This window comes from Pelodiscus sinensis, chromosome 17 (genome assembly GCF_049634645.1).
Source record: "Pelodiscus sinensis isolate JC-2024 chromosome 17, ASM4963464v1, whole genome shotgun sequence".
In the NCBI taxonomy this organism is placed as follows: domain Eukaryota; kingdom Metazoa; phylum Chordata; order Testudines; family Trionychidae; genus Pelodiscus; species Pelodiscus sinensis.
The window spans coordinates 13942565-13969020 of NC_134727.1; the positions used below are offsets into that span (position 1 = coordinate 13942565).

General features: G+C 41.3%; 1 protein-coding gene across 7 annotated transcripts in view; it reads left to right on the forward strand.

Moving 5' to 3' along the window:
* The window catches only part of GABRB2 (gamma-aminobutyric acid type A receptor subunit beta2), a 395901-nt gene that overhangs the window by 341388 nt on the left and 28057 nt on the right, over positions 1–26456 (forward strand). For all 7 annotated transcript variants that reach the window (XM_014580642.3, XM_014580644.3, XM_025178486.2 and 4 more), the window contains 3 exons: positions 17485–17622; positions 19631–19783; positions 20787–21031. In XM_014580642.3, the coding sequence (XP_014436128.1) occupies positions 17485–17622; positions 19631–19783; positions 20787–21031 (536 nt within the window). The remainder of the gene's footprint in view (positions 1–17484; positions 17623–19630; positions 19784–20786; positions 21032–26456) is intronic.

Consider the following 26456-nt stretch of genomic DNA (forward strand, 5'->3'; position numbering starts at 1 on the left):
TATTTCACTAGGAGAGTGGTGAAGCACTGGAATGGGTTACCTAGGGAAGTAGTGGAGTCTTCATCCCTAGAAGTGTTTAAGTCTCAGCTTGACAAAGCCCTGGCTGGGTTGATTTAGTTGGGATTGGTCCTGCCTAGAACAGGGGGCTGGACTTGATCTTCTGAGGTCTTTTCCAGCTCTATGATTCTAAATTTAATTTTTTGAAACTCTGGTCAGTCCTGATGTTTGGCCCAGCCAGTTCTGAGTTTGCCATTGACTTTTGTAGATGTTTAAGGATTAATATAGACTGCAGATGAATAATATAAACTCATTTGTTTTGTGAATTTTCCAAAATGAAAACTCTGTTTAATATACTTTCTGAGTACATTTCACTATTTATTACAATAGAAAAAATGTGTATGAGAAAAACTAAAGTCTCAGTTAAGAATAAAATGCCTTAAGGAAAAAGAATAAAAATTCTATTCACTATATCTTAGAAGTTGAAGCTATCTTGTTCTGCTTAATGTGATGTCAATCTTGATATCAATTCTTTCACAAAAGGAACCAATTCAAAACTGTTCCAGATGCACTTAATACAAAAACTGACAGTTTGTAGTCAAATCTACCGTCCATGGAGAGTAAGACTTAGTACTTTGCCAGTAGAAAAAGAGTGTGCTAAAAAAATGTGAACATAAGCTAGAAGCAACAGATCATCAAGAGCATGAGGCCACAAAGTGACTTAAAGGCTATTTGTAAGTCTCTGTGTATGTGCTTGTGCACATGCATTAGTATTCCGATGTACTATGCATTTATACCCCCCCAAAAAGTCATTGAAGCCAGAAGTTAAGGCCCAAAGTACATTTGCACGTAAGTCCTTTAAAGTTGTCTACATATTTCCACTACAGTTCTTAAAATACGTTATACTTTTCAAGAGTATTTAAAGCACAAGTAAAAACATTTTTCTGAAACCACTTTCAAATAGCTTTGAAGCAATAACATTACCTCCAGCTGTCCTGGATTCTGGTTGTTCACCAGAACCCACTATCCCACCTTGGAAGCTTCAGGCCATGAGTACTAGGTACCCAGACTTCTTCAAGTTAGCCCAGCTGTTATACCATCCAAAGAGTATGGCGGTCCCACCCCTTCACTTTTGATTGGTTACTGCAACTGGTTAGCTGGAGACTCAGTTGAATTTCACTGTAGCCAGAAAATTATACAATCTTTGTGTTTAAATATTTAGAGTCTGAAGGCCAGGGAACAGCTTTTAGTTGAATGCAAAAAGAATGTTAATGATTTATGGAGAAAGACCAAATATTGATGGGGTAGTAAACTTGTTTATGTTTCTTGGATCACCAGTAATGGTCCATATGCAGTATTCCTCCAGTGCCAGATGAATTAGGCTATAAACAAAATCCCATTGCCCTTGTTTACACAAGTTGTCCTATTGACTTCAAAGTAAGTAAGATGACTTGGATTTGCCTCTGCTTTAAAGAACCCTATGAGGTCAAAGTAAGATGTTCAATTAACATGGGCAGGGGGCTGGACTTGATGACCTCCTGAGGTCTCTTCCAGCTCTATGATTCTATGAATTCATTAAAGCTGGCATTTTCAAAGCATCATAGAGGAGTGAGGAGCCCAAATCCCACTGAAATGCAGTCTCAGTTGAATATCTAATTGCTTTGTTTCCTTTGAAAATCCCAGCTTAAATGTTTTGGTTACCTGGGACATATATTTACATTGGCTTCATATGAATGTACAGATAATTGAATGAAGTAGAGATAATTGTTCTGCTCTTCGCATGAATGGGGAGGCATTAGCTGGAGTACTGTGTACTGTTTTGCAAGTCACACTTCAGAAAAGATGTGGAGAAACTGAAGAGAGTTCAAACGACAGCAGGAAAAATGAGAAAAAACATTTTAGAAAAAACATTCCTTGAACTATGAGGAAAATAAAAATACACCGTGTTTGTTTCGTTTTGATAAAAGACTGATGGGAGACCTGATAATTGTCTCCATATTTGTAAAATGCTATTGTAAAGAGAATTATGATCAATTGTTCTCCATGTCCACTAAAGGTAAGAAAAGAAAGTAATGGACTTAATCTGCAGCAAGGGAGATTTTGATTACCTACTAGGAAGAACTCATTATAGAAGTAGTGGAACTGTGGAATAGGCTTTCAGGGGAGTGTGATGGGCTGGATCACAGAAATTCCTCTGGGGTTGTCCCCCAGTGTACTGATCAAGCCACTGATGCCCACCTTCCTACCCTCCCCACCATCCTGTCCTGCTGAGCCAGTATGTCTCGTCTTCCCTAGCCAATGCACAGAGTTAGGCTTCCAGTATCAGGCGACCAACCACAATTTGGGCTCACAAGAAAAATAAAACCATTTGCAAGTTGTTAGAATACTGAGCTATTAAGTTCCTAACGTATCACTAATGACCCTTTTTAGCAAATTTAGTATTAAAACCAGATTCACAATTCATATTTTAACTTCACATACGAGAACGATACATGCAGAAAAATAGGATATACAGATTCAACAGATTATAACTTTAAACATGATATCTTACGTTATGTGTTTTGTATAAAGCATCTTCAAGGTAAGTATATTTATATTCATAAGCCCATTTTCATAAAGCATGGCATGGGGGCCCATGGCAGGGAGGTTGTGAAATCTCCATACTCCAAAATGCAGCCTTACACAGATATCCAGCACAGATAATTCAACTTGAGCAGTTAATATTTGTCAAAGCTAAAGGCATATGGATCAGGCATCCTTAATACTAGCCAGTAATATAATTATCAGAACTATTACTAGTACATAACACTTTTTGTCACTATATCTCAAAATGATTCACAGTATTTAATACATTTTTTTCATCACAACACCACGGTTAAGTAGGGAGGTGCTATAAATCCCCATATTCTTACATACAAGTTATAAAGCCCATCTATTTGACAAGGTGTTACAAAAGGGTGAGAGCTGTTGAGGCTGGGATTTCTGGATAATGGGAAAGCACAGTGAGCAGGTTTAACATACAGTATATTGGTCACATGAATAGTAGTCAAATGATAGATTGCAACAACGGAGAAAGTAGTGCTGCTGCTTTGGCTGACTTATCCATCTTCCTGCTCTGTGTCTTTGTGTTTATGTATGTATGTAAATTGTAAGCAGAATTTTGAAAGGGGGGCCTGAGATGTAGATTTTGGTCATACACAAAGTTGACATCAGTACATATGTACATATTGCCTGCAGTTGATATATTGCTCCCGTCTATGTGATTTAAGTGAGTCACAAATCATTAATAAGAAATTCTTAAAGTAAACAGTCCATGACTAAGCCATAGATAAAAGCTTAAAAATGAATGGTCCTGTAACACATTAGAGGCTAACCAAAAATATAAATAGTATCATGAGATTTCGTGGGCACAACCCACTTCTTTATTTGTTTCTACAGGATCACTTGTTTTTAATCATTTTTTTTTGTTGTTGTTACAACTAACATGGCTACCCTTGAGACTTTTAACCCATGTATGTGTATCCTGTTCTCCCTATGTAAAATAGTAATGATACTCTTTAAATACTATTGTAGGTTATTTAAAGATTACTTCACTACTAAAGAAATCACATGAAGCAGGTACTATACACATAAAATAAATAAAAATGGAGAATGTTACTTCTACAGTAAACATACTTGTACTAGAAATATAATTTTTTATCTTCCAACCCCTTTTTCTGTATGTGATTTATTCCATGGTAAAGGATCTACAAATATCAAGAGCCTGAATTAGACTTTCTATAGGACAGATCATTTATTTGAATAGATACCTATGCCTTAAAGCCCTAGAGTTTCTGACAAATTTGTGTATTATTAGTGAAATCATTCAACTTGGTACTTAATTTTATCCATCAGTTCTCTCCATTTTATTGGTAAGCTTTTGTTTCATGATTACATCCTTTGTGTGCCAAAGAAAATGTAGTTGAAAGAGGCAGGGTATAAGACCTAAAATAGTTTTGTAGTCTTTCTTTCCCAGTGGATCAGTAGATTTTTTAAAATTATTTTTAAAAAATATGTTTATGTATACAACACCTATAAAAGCATAGGGTTGGAAGATACAAATGGAGGTCATAAATTCCAACCTCCTTCTCAAAGTACAACCAATCCCAATTAAACCATCCCAGCCTGGGGGTGTCAAGCAGTGACTTATTTCCTTTTATTCAGTACTAGTGAGGCCACATCTGGAATATTGCATCCAATTCTGTGACTCCCATTACAGAAAGGATATGGATGCATTGGAGAATAACCAGCAGAGTGCAACAAAAATGAAAATGGGGGTTGGAGCACAAGACTTAAAAGGAGAGACTGAGGGATTTGGGCATATTTAGTCTACAGAAGAGAAGAATGAGGGGAGATGTTCTCAATGGTGACAGATGACATAATGAGGAACAATGGTCTCAAATTGCATTAGGGAGGTCTAGATTGGATATTAGGAAAAACTATTTCACTAAGAAGGTGGGGAAGCATTGGAATGGGTTACTTAGGGAAGTGGTGGAATCTCCATCCTTAAAGGCTTTTAAATCCTGGCTTGACAAAGCCCTTGCTGGGATGATTTAGTTGAGGTTGGTCCTGCTTTTTCCAACCCTATGATTCTATGTTCTGCCTTCTCTGTGCCACCTATTTGCTGACACTGTTGAAAATATATGCTAGTTTGAGGCACAATTTAGTCTATCTTATAACTGTCAGTTGGGTCAGGAGCAAGCACAGAGAGAAAAAAGCCAGAGGCAGAGTGACCAGGGGAGTGAAGCAGACAGGGGGCTACAGATGGGGAGTTTAAGAGGGAGAGCAAGAAATCCCGCTGATGAACAGGCTACCAGGTGAGCGTACTAGGTTTTGGTGTGAGTGAGTTTGCTTTACTATTTACATTTTGAATTTTGATTCTGATTTCAGGTGATTTCCGTTTCAGTTAATGTGGCAGTTGGAATTGTATATCTGGGGGTGTTTGATCCTTAGTTCCCTTGATTGCCTTTGATCAGCCTTCCCCTGTGTGACTAACGAGGGGGTAAGCCTGACCTAGGTGAGCAGGCTTTAAAAACCAGAGGCAGAACAATGAGGGAGCTGCAAACAGGGGAGTTTAAGAGGGAGTTTGAAAGAGGGAGGGCTACTGTGGTTAAGAAGACCTGCAATACCTGTGCCAGCACTACTTTTGTCTCCTGTGCCTGTAACCAGACAGATCACCTGACCAGGGATGCCTCTAGCCAGGCCCTGGTGTGGTTTTGCAAGGACTGTGGCTTGAAATTCCCACTTACTGAAATCCAGGCTAGAGGAGACCATTGAATGTGAAAGGTCCTTACTGGTGGAATCTCTCAGGAAGCAGGTGGGAGAGCTACAGGAGGAGGTGGCTAGGCTCAGGAGCAGCTGAATCCATGAGCAATTCTTGGACAGTATTCATGTGGAGACAGCTGAGATAGCTGTCCCACTACACAAGACTGCTGACACACTGCTGGTGGAGGAGGACTTGCCTCAGGGCGGACACTGGCAGCTGGTCACTTCTGGCAGCAGGCAGTGCTCCACCCCACTCCTAACCCTCCCACTGTGGTACTGGGAAACCGTTATGTTCTTCTTGATACAGGAGGTAAGGAATCACTCCCGAGAGCTGAGGAGAAGTCTCGTACCCCCAAGGCTGGGAGGTCTGCTGGCTCCACTTTGAAGAGGAAACATAGAGTAGTGGTGGTTGGAGACTCTCTTCTGAGGGTGACGAAGGTGCCCATCAGTCACCCTGACATGTCATCTCAGGAGGTATGCTGCCTACTGGGGGCCTGTATCCAAGATGTTATGGAGGCATTGCCGAGGATTATCTGGCCCTCTGAATACTGCCCCATGCTACTCATCCATGTGGGCACTAATGAGACTGCAAGGTATGACACTGAGTGGATCAAGAGTGACTACAGGGTTCTGGGAGTATGGGTGAAGGAGTTTGAAGTACAGGTGGTATTCTCTTCAGCGCTTTCTGTCAAAGGTGGGGCACAGGCAGAGACAGCTGCATCCTAGAGGTGAATGCCTGGCTGAGAAGATGGTGTCACCAGGAGGGCTTTGGCTTCCTCAACCACAGGATGCTATTCCAAGAAGGACTGATAAGCAGGGATAGGGTTCACCTTTCGAGGAAGGGGAAGACCATATTTATATGCAGATTGGCTAACCTAGTGAGGAGGCTTTAAATTGGGTTCGATGAGAACAGGTGACCAAAGCCTACAGGTAAGTGAAGAACATGGAGACTTGGGAGATGGATCAGAAATGGGAGGTAGTATGGGCTATAATAGCAGAGAAAAAGGAGGGACAAGGCAGAACTGGGAGGCAAGATCAAATCGGTATCTTAGATGCATATATACAAATGCAAGAAGTATGGGTAATAAGCAGGAAGAACTTGAAGTGCTAGTAAATAAACACAACTATGTCATTGTTGGTATCACAGAGACTTGGTGGGATAATACACACAATTGGAATATTGGCATAGAAGGGTACAGCTTACTCACGAAGGACAGGCAGGGAAAAAAGGGAGGAGGTGTTATATATATTAAAAATGTACACACTTGGTTCAAGGTGGAGATGGATGTAGGAGACAGTTGTGTTGAGAGTCTCTGGGTTAGTCTAACGGGTAAAAAACAAATGCTATGTCATGCTAGGGGGTCTACTACAGGCCATCTTCCCAGGTGGATGAGGCTTTTTTTTAAACAACTAACAAAATCATCCAAAGCGCAGGATTTGGTGGTGATGGGGGACTTCAACTATCCAGAAATATGTTGGGAAACTAACACAGTGGGGCAAGACAATCCAATAAATTCTTGGATTTCATTGAAGACAACTTTTTATTTCAGAAGACTGAAAAAACTACTGGGGGGAAGCTGTTCTAGATTTGATTTTAACAAATAGGGAGGGACTGATTGAGAATTTGAAAGTAGAAAGCAGCTTGGGTGAAAGTGATCATGAAGTTCATGATTCTAAGGAATGGTAGAAGGGAGAACAGCAAAATAGAGTCACTGAATTTCAGGAAGGTAGATTTTGGTAAGCTCAGAGAGCTGGTAGTAAGGTCCCATAGGAAGCAAGACTAAGGGGAAAAACAACTAAAGAGAGTAGGCAGTTTTTCAAAGGGACTTTATTAAGGGCCCAAAAGCAAGCTATTCCACTGCATAGGAAAGATAGAAAGTATTGCAAAAGACCAACTTGACTTAACCAGGAAATCTTGCATGATCTAAAAATAAAAATAGAGTCATATAAAAAGTGGAAACTAGGACAAATTACAAAGGATGAATGTAAGCAAACACTACTGGTGTGCAGTGGCAAGATTAGAAAGACAAAGACACAAAAAGAGCTCAAACTTGCTACAGACATAAAAGGAATCAAGAAGACATTCTATAAATATGAGAATCAAGAGGAAGACCAAGGACAGGATAAGCCCACTGCTCAGTGAGGAGAGAGAAACAGTAGCAGGTAACTTGGAAATGGCAGAGGTGCTTCTTTGTTTTGGTCTTCACCAAGAAGTCTGATGATGAAGGAATGCCTAACATAGTGAATGCTAGTGGGAAAAGGGTAGGTTTAGCAGATAAAATAAAAAAAGAGCAAGATAAAAATCACTTAGAAAAGTTAGATGTCTGCAAGTCACCAGGGTCTGATTAAATGCATCCTAGAATACTCAAGGAACTGATAGAGGAGGTATCTAAGCCTTTAGCTATCATCTTTGAAAAATCATGGAAGACAGGAGAGATTCCAGAAGATGGGAAAAGGGCAAATATAGTGCCCATTTATAAAAAGGGAAATAAGAACAACACAGCAAACTACAGAACCATCAGTTTAACTTCTGTGCCAGGAAAGATAATGGAGCAAGTAATTAAGGAATTCATCTGCAAACACCTGGAAGATAATAAGCTGATAGGTAACAGCCAGCATGGCTTTGTAAACAACAAATCATATCAAACCAATCTGATAGCTTTCTTTGATAGGATTACGGGTCTTGTGGATAAGGGAGAAGAGGTGAAGGTGGTATACCTAGACTTTAGTAAGGTATCTGATATTGTCTCGCGTGAAATGTTTATAAATAAACGAGGCAAATACAGCTTAGATGGGGCTACTATAAGGTGGGTGCATAACTGGCTGGTTAGACATTCTCAAAGAGTAGTTATAATGGTTCACAATCCTGCTGGAAGGACATAACAAGTGGGGTTATGTTTTGGGACTGGTTCTGTTCAATATCTTCATCAATGATTTAGATATTGGCATAGAAAGTACGCTTATTAAGTTTGCAGATGATACGAAGCTAGGAGAGGTTGCAACTGCTTTGGAGGATAGTATCATAATTCAAAATGATCTGGACAAATACAAAGTACTCCCCTTAGGAGGGAACAATCTGTGTCACACAAACAGAATGGGAAGTGACAGTCTAGGAAGGAGTACCACAGAAAGGGATCTAGGGGTCATAATGGACCACAAGCTAAATATGAGTCAACAGTGTGACACTGTTGCAAAAAAAAGCAAACATGATTCTGGGATGCATTAACTGGAGATTTGTGAGCAAGACATGGGAAGTCATTCTTCCACTCTATTCTGCACTTATTAGGCCTCAGTTGGAATATTTTGTCCAGTTATGGGTACCACATTTCAAGAAAAATGTGGAGAAATTGGAGAAGGTCCAGAGAAGAGCAACAAGGGTAATTAAAGGTCTAGAGAACATGACCTCTGGAGGAAGACTGAAAGAACTGGGCTTATTTAGTTTGGAAATGAGAAGATTGAGAGGGAATATGATAGTAGTTTTCAGGTATCTAAAAGGATGTCACAATGAGGAGGAAGAAAAATTATTCTCCTTGGCCTCTGATGATAGAACAAGAAGCAGTGAGCTTAAACTGCAAGGGAAGTTTAGGATGGACATTATGAAAAACTTTCTAACTGTTAGGGTGGTTAAATACTGGAATAAGTTGCTTAGGAAGGTTGTGGAATCTCCATCTCTGGAGATGTTTAAGAGCAGGTTAGATAGACATCTATCAGGGATGGTCTAGACGGTACTGGGTCCTGCCATGAGGGCAGGGGACTGGACTCGATGACCTCTCTAGGGCCTTTCCAGTTCTAGTGTTCTATGACTCTATAGCTGAAAAGGGCTCCCCTCATGGGATTAGAATGATAACTCATGTCTGACTGAAAGTGATGGCATCTGAAACTGAAAGACAACCAGAATCAGAACCTTCACTTAGGTTTGTCTAGTAGATTCGAACAGTTTCTCACTTTTTTGTGGATTGCTTATCATTATCTCCAGTGTTACCACAACATAAATATTAAAGTCTCAGCCACTTCCAACCATTTTTATATATTATACATACATAGTGCCTGGATGTGTGTGCAATATATGTATGCATATCTCTTAAATAGCCCAGCTTTTAAGTTACCCCGTATAAACAAAAATACTTCCAGAAAATTACCTTTGCCATAGATTTTAAAGATGTCTCATATATATATATATATATTAACTACATCTTGAATTTAAAATGCAAAAAAGATTCAGTCTTTATCAATAGTGTTTTTATATTTTAACTGGAGTCCTAAATGTTTCAACTCATGTTAAACTGTATAAAAAGTAAATTTATCTTTATCTATAGTTTTTGTATGTTTTCTTTTTTTTAAAATATTCTATAGTCATTGTCTTTTTTTCTGTGAGGTCTTAAGCCTTCATAAATGGCTCTCCAAGTTAGTGAGAGTTAAGGGCTCTTAGCTCTTCTTAGAATCAGGCCCCATATTTGTGGGGAATAATATATTGATTTAGTTGCTGATGTGTGACAAATGACAGGAACAAGAAACAAGGCTTTCTAAATGTTAAGTGAATCGTGCTTCTGATGATATATAAATTATTTTTTGGGGGAGGAGGCAATCAATCACTCTTGGTAATACACTTAGTCTAATATACAGTAGAACAATAACTTTTACAGTAATGTTACATTTTAAATCAAATAGACAATGCCTTCTGCTAGGAATCTTCTTGTACAAAATGAATGATGAAATATTAGTCTCAATATGCTTTTCATATTTGGTGTCCACAAGTGTTCAGAATCTGTAAGTGTTCTGAAAATTTAGAAATATTGATGTATTACTCATTCATGTTATGATCACTTTATCATTATTATAAGTTGATTTTTTTTCCTGGATGCTCTTACTCTTTAAAATTGGCTGAACATTATAACGTTTGTCTAGCTTATAGAGATATCTTGAAGCATATATACCTACTGACATTGTATATTATGTTCACAGGTAATTGGACCTATAACTATTACTGGCAATATATCTGCTGGGAAAATGAATGCATCTATACATTTACTGGCTGATGTTTTCTATATATTAAGTTAGTTTCAGATTATCTGTAGGTATTTTAGCAGTAGATAATGGCAATCATTGGCAATTTCTCCCCCATAATATTCCTTTCTCCTCCTTCACACAATGAAACCAATTGGGCAATTCATTCCACATAGACCAGAGAAAGAAGTGTTTCTGAGTGCTTGTAGTCATTTTCTAAAATTGTTTTGTCTATTACTGATTATTATTAACAACTTTTTCATTCACCATCAAAGACCCATTTTAACTTCTCTGTAGGATAAATGTTCTCTAGTGCCTTAACAAGCAGAGGGTTGTGCAAAGTTGCACCATAGCAAAAGTGAATGTTTTGAAAACTTTTGCTTAGATTTTTGTGGCAAGATTTTCAAAAGAGCTCAGCTCCCTTCAAGGTACGTAAATAAAGAAGCCAGATTTCCAGAAGCTCATCTTGCGACTCCCATTGAGAACACAAGGATTATTCAACTGATTCTTTCATGAAGCAACTAAAGGGAGAGTTGGAATGTTTAAAAAATGTTGGCAGAGAAATCAACAGTTATTTGATACTAAGTTTGAATGAGGAAAGTATAGTTTAAAATCTCTCCTAATGGATATTTAAAAAGACTAGTAAAAATTTTCATAAAATTTTGGGTTAAGATTTTTAAAACATTGTCTTCAATCGATTTTCCCAAATGAAATGTTTTAATATGTACACAACATGCAGTTAATATACACTAATATACTTGTTTTGTTAATTTATTTTTTGTTTGCTTTCTTTTCCTATTCTGGTTTTAGTTCCAAAGTTCAGTAATTAATTATGACATCAAAACATGGGGTTGATTCATCCTACAGGGTTCAAGAAAATAGTCCAGAATCCTGAGTTTAATGTTGAAATTAAATAAATTTGAATTTGGAATATGGTGTGAGCAGTAGCTGCTTTTCTAGCGATTTTCTTATAAATAAAAGTAAAGTACACAATAAATCATGTAGAACGCTTTTTCATAATCTCTCAATGGATACTTTTAAATTTTTTTTCATTGAATACAACTGCGTCTCTTTACTGATCTGTGGCTTGTTTGTTTGCTGCTGGATTTTTATTTTTTACCTTTGAAAACAGAAATTTAGATTCTAATGCTCTAATATAGATGAGAGTAGAGATGAAATGTTAAAATGTTCACCTCTCTCCTTGAAAAGAAACCAGGAATGGGGAACGAAAAGGGCATTGTGATTATCTGGTCTATTTCAGAATTGCATAACCTCCAGGCCTTTTTGGTTAAAACCCTTTTAGTGCTTCAACTATGATCAGAGACCTGAGTAAACAGAATAAAGGACTTTTGTTCAGGATAAATATATAGAGAATTGTTGAAAGAAAACATATATTTTGTGAGTGTGTGTGTGTGTGTGTGAGAGAGAGCGAGGGAGGGGGAGGGGGAGAGGGGGAAGGGAGAGAGGCTGCACATTGTGAAGTGGAAAATCTTTGAAAAGGTAATCAGATGCATTTCATACATAAAATTTAGTCAATTAATACAGAGAGTACAGTGATATCAATTACAGAACCAGATGTGGTAAAGTGAAAAATGCATGTGTGTTCTTAAACATGCTCAGCAGTTAATGGAGCCCATGAATTTCAGTCCATTTCTGTTGGAAAGAAACATTTAGGCTACGTCTACACTGGCATGATTTTCCGAAAATGCTTTTAATGGAAAAGTTTTCCATTAAAAGCATTTTCGGAAAAGCGTGTCTAGATTGGCAGGATGCTTTTCCGCAAAAGCACTTTTTGCGGAAAAGCATCCATGGCCAATCTAGACTCACTTTTTCCGCAAAAAAGCATTTTAGCGATCGGGGCTTTTTTGCGGAAAACACTACTGTGCTGTCTACACTGGCCCTTTTGGGAAAAAGTCTTTCATAAAAAGACTTTTGCCCGAACGGGAGCAGCATAATTTTTCCAGAAAAGCACTGATGATTTTACATTAGATCGTCAGTGCTTTTCCAGAAATTCAAGCGGCCAGTGTAGACAGTTGGCAAGTTTTCCCAGAAAATTAGATGATTTTCCGAAAAAACCTTGCCAGTGTAGAGACAGCCTTAAAGTATTTCACATTGTCCCATATCTACTTTTAGATACTTTCAGGTTGTGGGGAAAATAAAATGGGGTTAAATGAAGAAATGAGGAATGAGAGGGAGCTTCTTGTGTAAGAAGACAGTTTTTAGGAAAGCATAATTAAGGTGTGAAATGCATTATTTTCCCTGCAAGACAAAATGATTCCCATCTCTGGAGTAAGTGTGTAATTTGGCTTTTTAAATAATCTAGCCATTATAATAGAACAATTTCAATCCAGTCTGAACTACAATGATGCTTGATGCTTCCTGGACTTTACCTGATCAAGCTTCTGGATATGTCTACACTACAGAATAGCTTATTTCGAAATAATGCATCTACACAAAAAATGCATTTCAAAATAGCATTTTGCTATTTCGAAATAGTGCGCACACAGAGTGGACTCTGAATCGCATTTAAGGCTGGCCGGAACCAGTTCCAGCAGGGCACCAGGTCAGGACTTATTGTGTGAGACTGCTGCCTGAGGCTATCTGAGGTCTATGCTTAAAGGGACACCTGCCCCTTCCCAGACAGCCAGTTCTCAGGTTTCCCTGCTTGCTTGTTTACCTCGATGAGGGACAGCAAAGCATTTTGTCTCTGCGTGCTCTGGTTGCCCTCACTCGGGACACCATAGCACTCTACAATATGGAGCCAGAGCTGCCCCTGGGTAGTCTGGTGCTTCTCTTGGATGTGTTGCTGTAAGCCTGGCTGCACTTTCTGCAGGCTGCCATCCAGGAGGTCCATCGGGGCCAGTCAGTATCCAGGAGGCCCTGCGGGAGAGCTTCCACCCTGAGGAGCACTAAGAGCCTCCCTGGTCTGCCCCACTGGGGACTTGTGCCTCATTCCTCCCTCATGTCCTTCCACTTATCCCTCCCTAATCCCCCTTCCTGTTGTCAAATAAAATACACACATTTTCATGAACACAAACTCTCTTTAGTTAACAAAACTGGGGGGGAGGAGACTGGGGAAAGGAGGTGGGAGAGGAGAGGAGAGAGGGTAGGAGAGGGGAGGGGAAAACCTGGGAGGAGGAAGCTGGAAGGGGGAAGCAAAGGGAAGAAGGGAGAGGGGAAGCTCAGGGCTCAGGGTTGGGGGGGTCTTGCCATACCAAATTGATTGTCATGCAAACCTGCTCTTGGGTTTGCATGTGCCTTTGGTGGCCAGGCTGGCAGCTATCCTGGCAGGCTCCTGGGAGTTGGCAGACTTCTACTGGGGAGCAGTGGAGGGCTGGCTGTCAGTGGCTTGCTGCCTCATGTTTGGGGCTACTGGGTCAGGGCAGTGACTGCTGGCTCTGGGCTGGCTGGCTTGGAGCTGGCACAGGGACTGTGGCCAGAGTCTACCCCTTTAAGGGCTCCGGGGGGTGGTGGGAAAGAGAATTGTTCTTAATTGTGGCTGGAGTGGCCACCAGGGCGCCCTGGGAAGGCTGGAGGCCCCCTATTTTGAAATAAGTTTCTATACAGCACTTATTTTGAAATAGCCATTTCGAATTGGGTGTTATTCCTCATGGAATGAGGTTTACCAAATTCGAAAAAAGCACTCCGCTATTTCAAATTTATTTCAAAATAGCGGTTTGGCTGTGTAAATGCTAGGAAAATTATTTTGAAATAAGGGTTGTTATTTTGAATAACTTTGCTGTGTAGACATACTCTCTGTAAACAGGTTGCAGTGGCCTTGGCTTTTTCCCAGACTTGACCTATTTTAGACAAAAAAGATATCTACTGCATTTATAAGTACCAAAACCATGACCTTTTGGGAGCATTCAGTTCTACAAAAATTCATTATGGATGCTTGGTAGTTCTGTACTTTGCCATCTTGAATCCTATTGATGGCACTGCCTAGTTCACAGTCAGAGAAAGGGAAAATACATTTGGTATAAAAGTTGTCCATCCAAAATACACTTGGCTCTTCTGGCAAACCTAGAGGTGACAGGAGAAAAAATCTATAAGGGTACGTCTACACTCTCCAGATATTTTGGGATACCAAAGGTATCCCAAAATAGCTACCCTGCATCTTAACAAGCCACCCATTATTTCAAAATATTTTTCAAAATAGCAGGCATGTTATTTTGGCATCCTGGTAACCCTCGTTCCATGAGGGGTAAGGGATGTCTCGAAATAGTGCATTATTTCAAAATGTGGTGCTGTGTAGAGGTACCAAATTTCAAAATAGGCTATTTTGAAATTCAAATGAAATAAGATACACAATTTGCTTAGCACAAATTGCTTGTCTTATTTCTAGTTTAAGATGCTGTGTAGAAGCACCCTCAGTGAAACAAAGGAGAAAAAGCATGTCTTGTGATAAATGAGTGATCAATGTTTGGGTTCTCTCTGCTTCAACTCAACTCATGCCCATGTCACTTATGGAGGATCCGGATGTTTTGTGGAGAATGTCCTGCAACTTAAACTATGTATCCTTACCCATCCTAGTGGAGAATCATTGGGTCCTTTACCAGTGGCCTTTAGCAATGAAAATTGGTCAATGTTTGAGGGGAAAAAAACTAAATTTCACAAAGATGTGCACTTTTTCTTCCATTTTCTGACCTTTTTTTTTTTTTTTTTTTTTTTTGTCTATAGCAATTGCTCACAATCTATTCAATCATTGACTGCTATGTCAAGCTTTTAATTATGGCTATGATTAAGGAATGTTATAGCAAGGCATCTCTAAATGCCCTGATGTATCTGAATTCCTTAGCATTTGCTGATGGGGGTTCCCACCTGGGAACAGCATGGACAGACTCTTGCACATGGTGGAGACTGAAGGTACACAGACCCCAAGTTAAAAGGCTGAGGGCCTCCTGAAGGAAGAGTATGGCTGGAGGGCCTCATAATCTGTGTTCTTTTGGGGGGATGGGTAAGACAGCACATGGGGAAATCATTCAGGTGCTCTACCCCATTACAATGTGAGGCAAAACAAAAAACTGAGAGATTGAGGGCAGGGTGCCTGCAGGTCTGCATTAAGTTGCAATAGGACACCCTAGAGTGATACTCGACCATATTAAATAGGAAGCTTTATTTGTGTTTTTATGGATGACTTTAACTAACAAACTGTTATGTGTGTAGTTTTCAAAAGGGAGTAAAACTAAAGGAGTTACACAGAATGCAGGCTAGATATGTGAATACTATGAGTAAAACATAACACATCATTTGAAATCACATTCTGCCGTACTTTAACAAAGCATGAGACCCTCCCCGCCACACTTAGTAAAGCAAGATTTTATAACATGCAGAAGTTTGGACCTATATATTGGGGCACAGTCCTGCAGGGTAATTAGTTGATGGAGCTGAAGTGAGAGACAATATCCCACTTATATCAGGCAAAAGTTTTCATGTGTTCTGATTTACTTTTCACCACACCAATTGTTATTACTAGAATATTTACCTGGTGTTGCTTGGATCCTTAACTGAAATGATTTTTTTTCTTTTTCTTCATTTAAATCATTGTTCTGGGATGGGCTGTGGATGAGGGATTCAGCATGCAGGCTTCCCCAGCGACAGAGGGCAAACCCAGCCCTTACTCACCGCAACAGTTTAGGGCCAGATGAGAAGCACCTCTCTATGGTTGCAGTGGGCATATCACTTCCAGCATATGTTAGGGTGATTGAAGTCCCCATTAAATCTAAGGGGACGGAGGGATAGCATTGACCTGCTAAACCCAGGGTTGTGAGTTCAATCCTTAAGGGGACCACCTGGGGCAAATCTTCCAGGGTACATCTAAACTACATGCCTCTGTTGGCATGTAGATTTGTTTGTTCAGCAAAGGCAAATGAAGCCGCAATTTAAATGATCGCGGCTTCATTTACATTTACATGGGTGCCGCGCTGAGCCGACAAACAGCCGATCAGCTGTTTGTCGGCTCGCGCGCTAGTCTGGATGTTCCCCCTGTCGACATCAAAGCCCTTTGTCGGCAGCCCCGGTAAACCTCATTCCATGATTAAGACCTTTAGAGGCCCTAGGCACTGAAAAGATTATGGTGCCCTCCCATATAGAATTCAAAATAAAAACAATACTATACCATAAAATCTCTTTTTTTTTTTTTTTTTTTTTTTTTTGTGCCCCTGCTTTGCTGGTGCCTTAAGCATGTGTTTAGTCTGCCTATTGGGTAATCCAGCCCTGTATGCAGTTAACCTGAAGACTATAGTTAAAATTTCCGTCCTTCTCACAATTATCCTTTATAGTTACAAACATTTATTTGCCTATGGTTTAGTACATTGTAAGCTATTTTGTCAGGTTTATTTACTTGCTTATACACTTTCTTCATTATTGTTAGTATTTATATACTCTTTCTGTCAGTGTGTGTTATATGCCATCCTCTGTGCCCAGGAGCCACAAAGACTACCTTTTTCAACTATGCTGTTGAGTTTCAGTTCTGGGGATCCCTAGTCAATCCTTGTGATGGCCAAGATGGCAGACAAGTCACGTGCACAGCTTTAGGGGTAACTTATATTCTGCTGTACAGCCAAAAGTAGGGGAGCTCACACATTTCTTATGATGTCTACAATAATGGTGTCTATTTTTTCCGGTCTTGCAACAGCTGTGGTCCAGCATGATTTAAGTTAGATGTCCTCTAATCATGTGTGTGGCCAAGTTTCCATAAAGTTTGTTTATAGCCACTAGTCCTGGATCTCAGTGTTCTTGCAATTCTTTAGCTCTAATTTACCCCTAAATGTCTTCTAAGAATCCAGTAAGCAGTGGACATGTTGGTAATGCTGCAAGACAAATCTGATGTCTTGCATGGTTCTGCAGATTCTCTGGTTTGGCACCAGTCAGGTCCCAAGGATTCCAGACTAGAGAGGTTCATCCTGTACTTGTTTTCTAATTTCCTTTTTCTGTTTATTTTATTAAAGTAATCTGACTGAATACACACATATTTAAATTGCCATTTGAAATAATCATATGTGTTACTAGGCTGTGTATTGTGACTATGTCTATACATCTATGACATGCATATTTTTATTTTAGGACATACAGTTAAAATTACTCCAAGTTCATGAATGAATGTACTGAACTGTTCTTTGCAATCTTGCATGATATCAGAGTTGCTATTTGTCATAACCCTTTATTCCTGTTTCATAGATGGCTATACAACAGATGATATTGAATTTTACTGGCGTGGGGGTGATAATGCAGTCACAGGAGTGACAAAGATTGAACTGCCACAATTCTCCATTGTAGACTACAAGCTCATCACCAAGAATGTTGTTTTCTCAACAGGTTTGTAGAAGGGGAGTTAAAGGAAACTTGTATTTGTTCCCTGAAAATAATTTTAGAAATAGATTAGTTGCAAGGATGCTGTCCTTGATCTGAATGAAAATTTGATAGAATCTGCTAGAGAAACAATTTTGAATTTATAAATGAGCTATCCTGATGAAATGTTCACAGTGTAATATGTACAACATCACAGAGAATTTCTGTGTATTTGGCTCTTATGAACTTTCATTCTAATTAAGAACCATTAATCTTTTGTATTTTGGCTTGCTCCAGTAAACTATATTGCCTGTATTCTGTAGTAAGTTAGACCATGAAAGATGAAGAAATTGGCTAGCTAAGATATAACTTAGCCCACAGGAAAACCCTTCTAACACTTTTCTCTGTATTTTGGTTTATGGAGCCAAACTATGAAGGATGTACACAAATCAGTTTATCTTCTGCTGCACGAGCTTCTAATCCTGATTCAACAGGATTTTGTAATTCTCTCTTTGGCGACAATGAAATTATTTTCATCAGGGCAGGGAAAGCACTATGTAGCCCAAATAAGGAAGCAAAACTAGCATCATTTTAAAAAAGATTGTTAATATTTTCTACAGATGAGGAGGGTTCTTACAGCTCTTAGTGCTCTTGTGGATAAGCATTTTTTTCCTTTTTGTAAGTTCACCTTCAAGACGCTGGACTCTGTCAAGAGAGATGTGTTCCTTGCCTAAAAGGACTGAGCGTAAATCCATCTGGAGCTATTGAAATTAAAACAATATCAATATTATTTGGTCTCCTATCTGCCGTTTTGATCACTTTGATTCTTTTGTGGCTTAACTTCTCTCCAAGGAGGTGTCTTTCTTTATTATTTGAGGGACTTAAATTGTAGGTGTTTGATCCATTTGGAACACAGCACCTAGATCTGCTCTTATGTTGGTGTAAATCAGAAGTAACTGCATTTAAGACAGTAGTGATACCAATGAGAGGCAACAGAATCATACTCTTTATGGGTATGTCTACACTACCACCCTAGTTCGAACTAGGGTGGTTAATGTAGTCAATCAAAGTTGTAAATGAAGCCCGGGATTTAAATATCCCGGGCTTCATTTGCATCTTGCCGGGCGCCGCCATTTTTTAATCCCCGGTAGTTCGGACTCCGTGCCCGCTGCTACACGTGGCACGGAGTAGGTAGTTCGAATTAGGCTTTCTAATTCGAACTACCGTTACTCCTCATGGAACGAGGTGTACTGGTAGTTCGAATTAGCCTAATTCGAATTACCTACTCCGTGCCGCGTGTAGCCGCGGGCACGGAGTCCGAACTACTGGGGATTTAAAAATGGCGGCGCCCGGCAAGATGCAAATGAAGCCCGGGATATTTAAATCCCGGGCTTCATTTACAACTTTGATTGACTACATTAACCACCCTAGTTCGAACTAGGGTGGTAGTGTAGACATACCCTATGTGACTGTTGTTTCCAGAGTAACTGAAACAGCTGCTGGCTGTCTTTCACCAAATTGAAATCCCATTCACTTGCTCATTCTGGGTGATGTTCCAGCCCTGTGGGAGGGACTTATACAAGAATGTTTGCGCTGAAGTCTTCAAATTAGTGGGATTTTAGTGTGCATGAGCTGGTGAGGGCCTTGTGCACTAGAATCACTACCACTTTTGCTGAGTAGCATGCCTGCACTATTCTTTAGCATACATGGCAGTTCAAGCTGGGAAGATTGTTTCACACCTAGCATGGCATTCTGTAGCCACCAAAGAGTGAAGCCTTAGAAATGTACTTTGACAGGAGATTTTAACTGTCAGCAGCTGTGAATCTATGTAATATTGATTCAAGACCTTTAGTACAAACTACTATTGAAGAAATCAGACTTCATTATAAAATATGTAGTTGTTTGTCCAAAAGCGAAGACAATTGTGTGTATATACACTAAATCTGTAACCATAAATGGAATGTAAAACTGAAATGATGCAAAGAGTTTGAAGGGTATACAAAATAAATGCCATGCCTAAATATTCCCTTTTTAGGTGCCTACCCAAGGCTGTCACTCAGCTTTAAACTTAAGAGAAACATTGGCTATTTCATTCTGCAGACCTACATGCCTTCTATTCTGATCACTATCCTCTCCTGGGTTTCATTTTGGATTAATTATGATGCTTCAGCTGCAAGAGTTGCTTTAGGTAGGCATTTTTACTCCTCTCATGCATTGTGTATTAGTATAATTTTTTCTCGCTTCTGATGTAACGTATAATGCATGATTTGGAAAAATATCTCTGTTGGATTTAATTTCCTAGCTTGTTAAGCTTTGTATTATCCGATTCAGCATTTAAATCATCACAATTTAAATAAAAATTGAAAGTGATTTCATGTCTGAATTAGCTAACTATATAATCATTGTAATTGGAATTAGCCTGGTTGTCACAGTCAGTTTTTTATTGCACTTGTTGTTAGTTTAAAAATAGTACTTGTTTTCTTTGTTTTGGCTCATAGCAGTCCAAAGCAAACCTACAGTACTGTAGTATGGAATATCCATTGGTTTTCCTTTTGGGTATGAAATAGATACATTTGTGGCATATGACTAACCTCTCCCTAGGCAAGTGGAGAGATTCCTCTCCATAGTGTTACCCTAAGGAAAACAATTCTCCTTACTAATGCTAAGAACGCTGCTCTTTATATTAATGTATTTCATCAACTATCCTTCGAGGGCCTGTTTATATTATAAACTTCTTCATGGTATCTGAGCACACGTTGCCAATATAAATCTGAGTGATACCTGCCAAAAATTACCACAAATCAAGATATCATTGAATTCAATGGGAATTTTGCCATTGACTTCAGTGGGGCCAGGATTTCTTCCCAGGAATTCAGGTGTAAAGGTCGAGAGCAAGAACATTTTAGAGGATATCAGTAGGGTAAGAGGTCTTGTGTCTATGCTGGCAGCTGATAAATCAAGTAGCTAGTCTACAATTACCATTAAAAAAGCATGTTATTTCTATGAGTTAAGATTACTCTGTATTTGATTTGAGACAATTGCAACTGTAATAAGTTGCACTAACACCATGTTTTTAATCAAAGAACAAAAAACCTTCCTAACTTCCCTGCAGTGCTGACATTTAAAGATTGAGCTATAATTATAGATGATTAACATGAATGTAATCAATGGAACTGTCTTTCTTTTGCCAGGAATCACAACTGTTCTTACCATGACAACCATCAACACCCATCTACGAGAGACTCTTCCCAAAATTCCCTATGTAAAAGCCATTGACATGTATTTGATGGGATGCTTTGTCTTTGTTTTTATGGCCCTGCTGGAATATGCATTGGTCAACTACATCTTCTTTGGCAGGGGACCTCAACGACAAAAGAAAGCAGCAGAAAAAGCTGCCAGTGCCAACAATGAGAAGTTGCGAATGGATATCAATAAGGTAAATTGAAATGGGGGCTATGTTTTAGCCATTCATAGCAACTAGAGTCAATTCTCTTCTTCCAAACAGAGCTTTAAAATATCATTTCTTATGTAGAACATTTTAAGTAGGATTACTAGCAGCATATGTTAGCTCTGCAACACATTAAACTAAGCTATCTCAGCAATGCATGTTGCCCTTTACTGAAACTGATTGTTAGAAAGTTATTTTAACAGTACATACTCAGAATAGGCTAAGATCAGAGATGTATTTTCATTTAAAATGAAGGTAAGAAGGCTTCAAAATAAACCACAATGATTTTACATGTTCCTTAGAGACCTTAAAAGAGCAAATCCAAAATGATGGCTATAAGCTCATGTGTTGGACAGAGCTATATGAAACCTAGGTAACAAACCCCAAACTTGAACCATAAACCTTTCAGAGAAACTGAAGTATTGAGATGTGGGTTTTCCTTTTTAAGAAATCTATTGAAGATTGCTGATTTTGCATGTTATCAGCTACAAGTGTCGAAAATATTATGCGCAAAATGACTTGAAATTACGGGGTCTTTTTTTGTGCAGTGAGTTATGAATATGAAAATGGGCCCATTTTGAAGGAAAAGTTGCTAAGATTCATGTTTTTTTCAGGTGCATATGTTCTTTCCGTGTAATGAAAATGAGGCCATTATGCAAAGTAGCAGTTATGGTAAAATGTCACATAAAATAAAATTTTGGGGCACAAAATGGCAAAAAACATAGAATCATAGGGTTGGAAGGTCATTGACTTCAACCCCCTGCAGGATCAATCCCAACTAAATCATCCCAGACAGGGCTCTGTCAAGCTAAGACTTAAAGACAGAGATTCAACTACCACCCTAAGTAACTCTCCTAGAGTGTGTCTACACAGCAAAGTTATCTTGGAATAACAGCCGTTATTCTGAGATAACTTTGTGAGCATTTACACAGCAATTCCATTATTTCAAAATAATTTCAAAATAACAGACAGCCTATTCCAACTTCTGTAAACCTCATTCTATAAAAAATAAAACCTATTCTGAAATAGCTATTTTGAAATAAGGCATGTGTAGATGTTCCACTTCTCCTATTTTGAAATAGCCCCTCATTGTAAGTTATTCCTTCTGGGAATTTAAATCAAGATATCATGTCTACAATAATTTTGAGGCTTCACTGCAATGTAAACGTGCTATTTTGAAATAATCTATTTTGTAATAACTATTCCAGAATAATTTATTCCAAAATAACTGTGCAGTATAGACATGTCCCCAGTGAAATAGTTTTTCCTAATATCCAACCTAGACCTCCCCCATTGTAACTAGAGACCATTGATCCTTGTTCTGTCATCCGTCACTACTGACAAGAGCCTCTCTCCATCCTCTTTGGAACCCCCTTCAAGTATTTGAAAGCTGCTATCAAATCCCTCCTCCCTCTGTAATGGAGAGCTCAGAATTGGATATAGTATTCCAGATGAGACCTCACCAATGCCAAATGAAGAATAATCACTTCCCTAGATATGCTGGCAATGCTCCGACTAATGTACCCTAATGCACCATTGGCCTTTTTGGCTACAAGAGCACACTGTTGGCTCATCCAGCTTCTCATCCACTGTAATCCCCAGGTCATTTTCTGCTTAACTGCTGCTTAGCCAGTTGGTCCTGAACCTATAGCAGGTTTTTGTGTTTGTTTTGTTTTGTTTGACAGAACTTGGGGGTGGAATATTTAATATCCATCCAGATTTTAATGCTGATGTGTACTGTGTGTGGATGTAGGGGGATGAGAATTTGGTATGCATTTTTAACGGTAGGGGCTAATATTCCACTATCAACTGGCACACACACAAAAAAATCTATGGTGAATGTTTTCAATTGGGGGATTATATTTCATGGCTAAGATTTCATACACTAGCTTTGTTTTTATTTTTTATTTTAACTTTATTTTTTGTTATATGAGAAAATCATAAGACAGTTGCATTTATCTAATGGGATTATAGTAGGTACATGAAGTAAGGCAAATGCATGAGTATTGGTATATCTTTGATGTCACATTCACAACTCATCCCATTCATCCTTCATCATTCCAATGTTCATAATAACAGTCAGTTAAATCCAATTTTAAAATTTTTATTTCATGCTTTTTAAAACTGATTTTCCTTTAACAAATAGAATTATCACCCCATTGAAACCCAGCATGGTATTTTGTGTAAACTTATGCTGATAAACACTTTTTTCTTGTTAGAATCTTAGGAAAATCAACATATATACTGACTCCAACATAGAAAATTTGTGAATAAAGATACACATCTTTGCTCTCAGAAAGCCTAGTTCAAAACCAGCTGAAGTCATTTAAAAGATTCAGTCAAATAATAACTTTGGTGTCATCGGTGGGTTTAGTTTGCACTATATATTTTTGTAGCTCACAGTTTCCCTTGTGTTATCTTCTATATAATTATCCATACATAGACACATAATGAAACTATCAATAACTTTAAACAATGGAAAACTATGCTTGTTTTGCTCATTCTGTTAAACTCAAAATTCAGGAGTTTAACAACCACATTGATATGGATCCTCCCAGGCGACGCAGAGGCATAGGGAGGCAGGGGCAGAGGGAACAGTTGCTCCTGGCTGGCTCACAGAAGCGGCCCAATCGGTGCCCCTGCCTGCACGGCTGTCAATGTCTGTGACGTCATCATGGGGTGCCCCGGTGCCCCGAGACATCATCTTTGGGTGCCCGGGCAGCTGCCTAGCTCGTCTAGGCTCATGGGCCGCCCCTGCTGGAACACCAAGGGGTGCTGGACAGGAGTGACTCCACGTGACCCACAGCGGGGAGGGAAGCACTTCCCCTCCTCACAGGAGCCGGTGCACGCTGCCTGAACAGCTTGGGCTGTGACACCAGCAACTTACTTCTGGGGCCTTTCTGCGTGGTGTGGGGAGGTCAGGAGACCCGGGTCTGCACAGGTTCAACTGTGCAGGCAGCATGCTCTGCCCTTGGACTCCTCGCACACACACCCCTCGCAGGACAGCATCACAGAGGTAAATTTCTGGGGTGCAACAGCCCCTGCTGCTCAGGCAGTGCACACGCCAGCTGTTTGGGGAGGGGGAGTGCAGTCGCACACTTCCCAGAGGGGCTGCAGGATTGCCAGGTACTGTTCCCAGCTTCCCCTGTCCCCTGCCCAGACCCCCCATAAGGATCCTGTCCCCTACCCCCACCAACACTGTCACTCCCACCAGCGCCCCATCCTCAGCACCCTGCCAACCACCGTAGCACCCAGCACCACCCTGTCCCTGGACCCAGAATCCTGCCATCCACCGCAGCACCCAGCTCCACCCTGTCCCTGGCTCCAGCACCTTGCCAGCTGTGCCAGAATCCTTGGGACCACATTGGACACATTGGAGAGGCTTGGGTTTTTTGTTGTGTGGTTTTTTTTTTTTTTGGCATCTCACTTGTGTGGCCCCAACTGACTTTTCTGTGGGTCAGTCACCCTCTACTCAAAACAGGTTCCCTGCCCCTCTCATATATAAAGACAATGCTTTTTAGTTTAACATAATATTTTATTTAAAAATGAAGCCAGGCCAACATGCCCCCATTTGGGGCCAAATCCCCATTTCACTGCAGCATCATAACACTCTTGCACCACCTGTCCCCAAATCTGAGCCTATCATACACTGGAACCCCCTGTCCTGAGCCTCTTACATCCCCAAACTCCTGCATCACCACATCCTCAGTCTTCTGCCACAACATTCCAGTACCGTTCCACATGGCAAATGTGTGTCCTGAGCCCATCATACTAACAACCTCCTTGCCCTGAGCCACTCACATATCCAACAAAAACTGCTGCACCCTCACATCCACAAGCCTGTGACTTGCTCAGCACCCCAACCTTCCACCTGAGCCCAACACTCCGCAGCCTGAAGCCTCCTCCCCGAGGCAGCATCCCCTTCTCCTGCATCCAAATTCCCTCCCAGAACTTGCACTTCTCACCCCTTCCCACACCCAAATCCCTAATTTCCACCCCAGAGCCCGTACCTCCTCTCTCAACCAAGTGAGAGCATATAATGGCTGGGGGTAGCAAGTGATGAAGAGGAGGGGAACAGAGATGATGGGGCCTCAAAAGGGTGGGGTCTTGGGAGTTGGGGAAGGAATGTGATTTTAATGTATTGGTGGGTTCATTTTTTTTTTTTTTTTTTTTTTTGCTTGACAAACCGAAAACTTGAAATTCTGAAAAGATGAAAAGGGTTCCATGGTCAAATAAAATTGGGAAACACTGCAGTGGAGCATGTAACAACAGGTCTGGGTCCTAGAGAGAGCTGAATGCACTGCCTGCAGCACAGTCTGAAGGAGGGGATTGTCTTCTGGGGTCTCTGGGAAGGGGAGGGCATAGGGGTGTGTGAGGGTTTGGGGTGCGATCACCCCCTCTTGGTCTGAGAGGGGGGTCTGCGGACCCCTTTGTCCTCCTTTTGTCCCTTGTTGTTCCCGGATCCCTGATATGGGGCCCAGGCCCCTTGGGTGCGCTCACCCCCTCCCGGCTGGAAGGGGGGGTCAGCGAACCCTGGCAGTGAGTACCCGCCGTGCAGGGTGGGGCCGATGCCCCCAGTTTAAGCTCTCCCCAGTCCGGGGTTCTAGTTTGTTCTCTTCTGTCGAGGGTGGCCTTCGGATGCTGGATGCTCCCCGTGTGGAGGGAGAGGAACCCGGTCCCACCCTCTCTCCGGGTCCCAGCCCGGGGCCCTGAGCGCCGGGGCCTCTAGCGCCCCGGTACGGTGGACGGGGGGGGTGAGGATTCTCCCCCCTTAAGCTCGTCCACCCACGGTCGCCAAAAGCGCCCTGCCCCAGGCTCCTTCCTCCCTCCCGTCGGGTCCGGTGGCCCGTCCCCGTCGCCCCTGCACCTACCTTGACCTGGCGCTCCGCGGCGTCCACGTCCGGGCGGAGTCTCGGGGGTGGGTTCTCCAGTCCCGGCGCGCTCCTGGCTGTCCCGTTCCCTCCTGGCTCAGCGCAGCGGGGTCTGCCCACCATCCGACGAGGGGCTGAGCGCTCGCCAGGGGCAGTGACTGTCCCGGAGGCCCCGGGACCAGCGCCGGGCCGGTAGCCGGGCTGCGTGGCGCTCTTGCTCCATCCTGCGGCGGGGGCTGCTCCTCCGCCACTGCGAGGAGCCTGCGCCCTGCTTCTCCGGCAGCGGGCCCTTTTGAACTGGCCTGCCACGCCGGCCGCCGCCCGGGGCCCTGCCCCTTCCGGGCACGTCCCGGCAGGCGGCCCTGTTAAGCGGCCGTGCTCCCTGGCCCCGCCCCGCCCGAGCGAGCCCGCGGGGGTCGAGCCGGCTGCCGGCACAGGCGCGGGGGGAGCACCCCAGCCTGCCATCCCTGGCGGCCGGTGTTGCGGGGTTGCTGGGGGGCCTGGGGCTGGCCGTCGGCCCCCCGCCGGCGGGCGCTCCGATC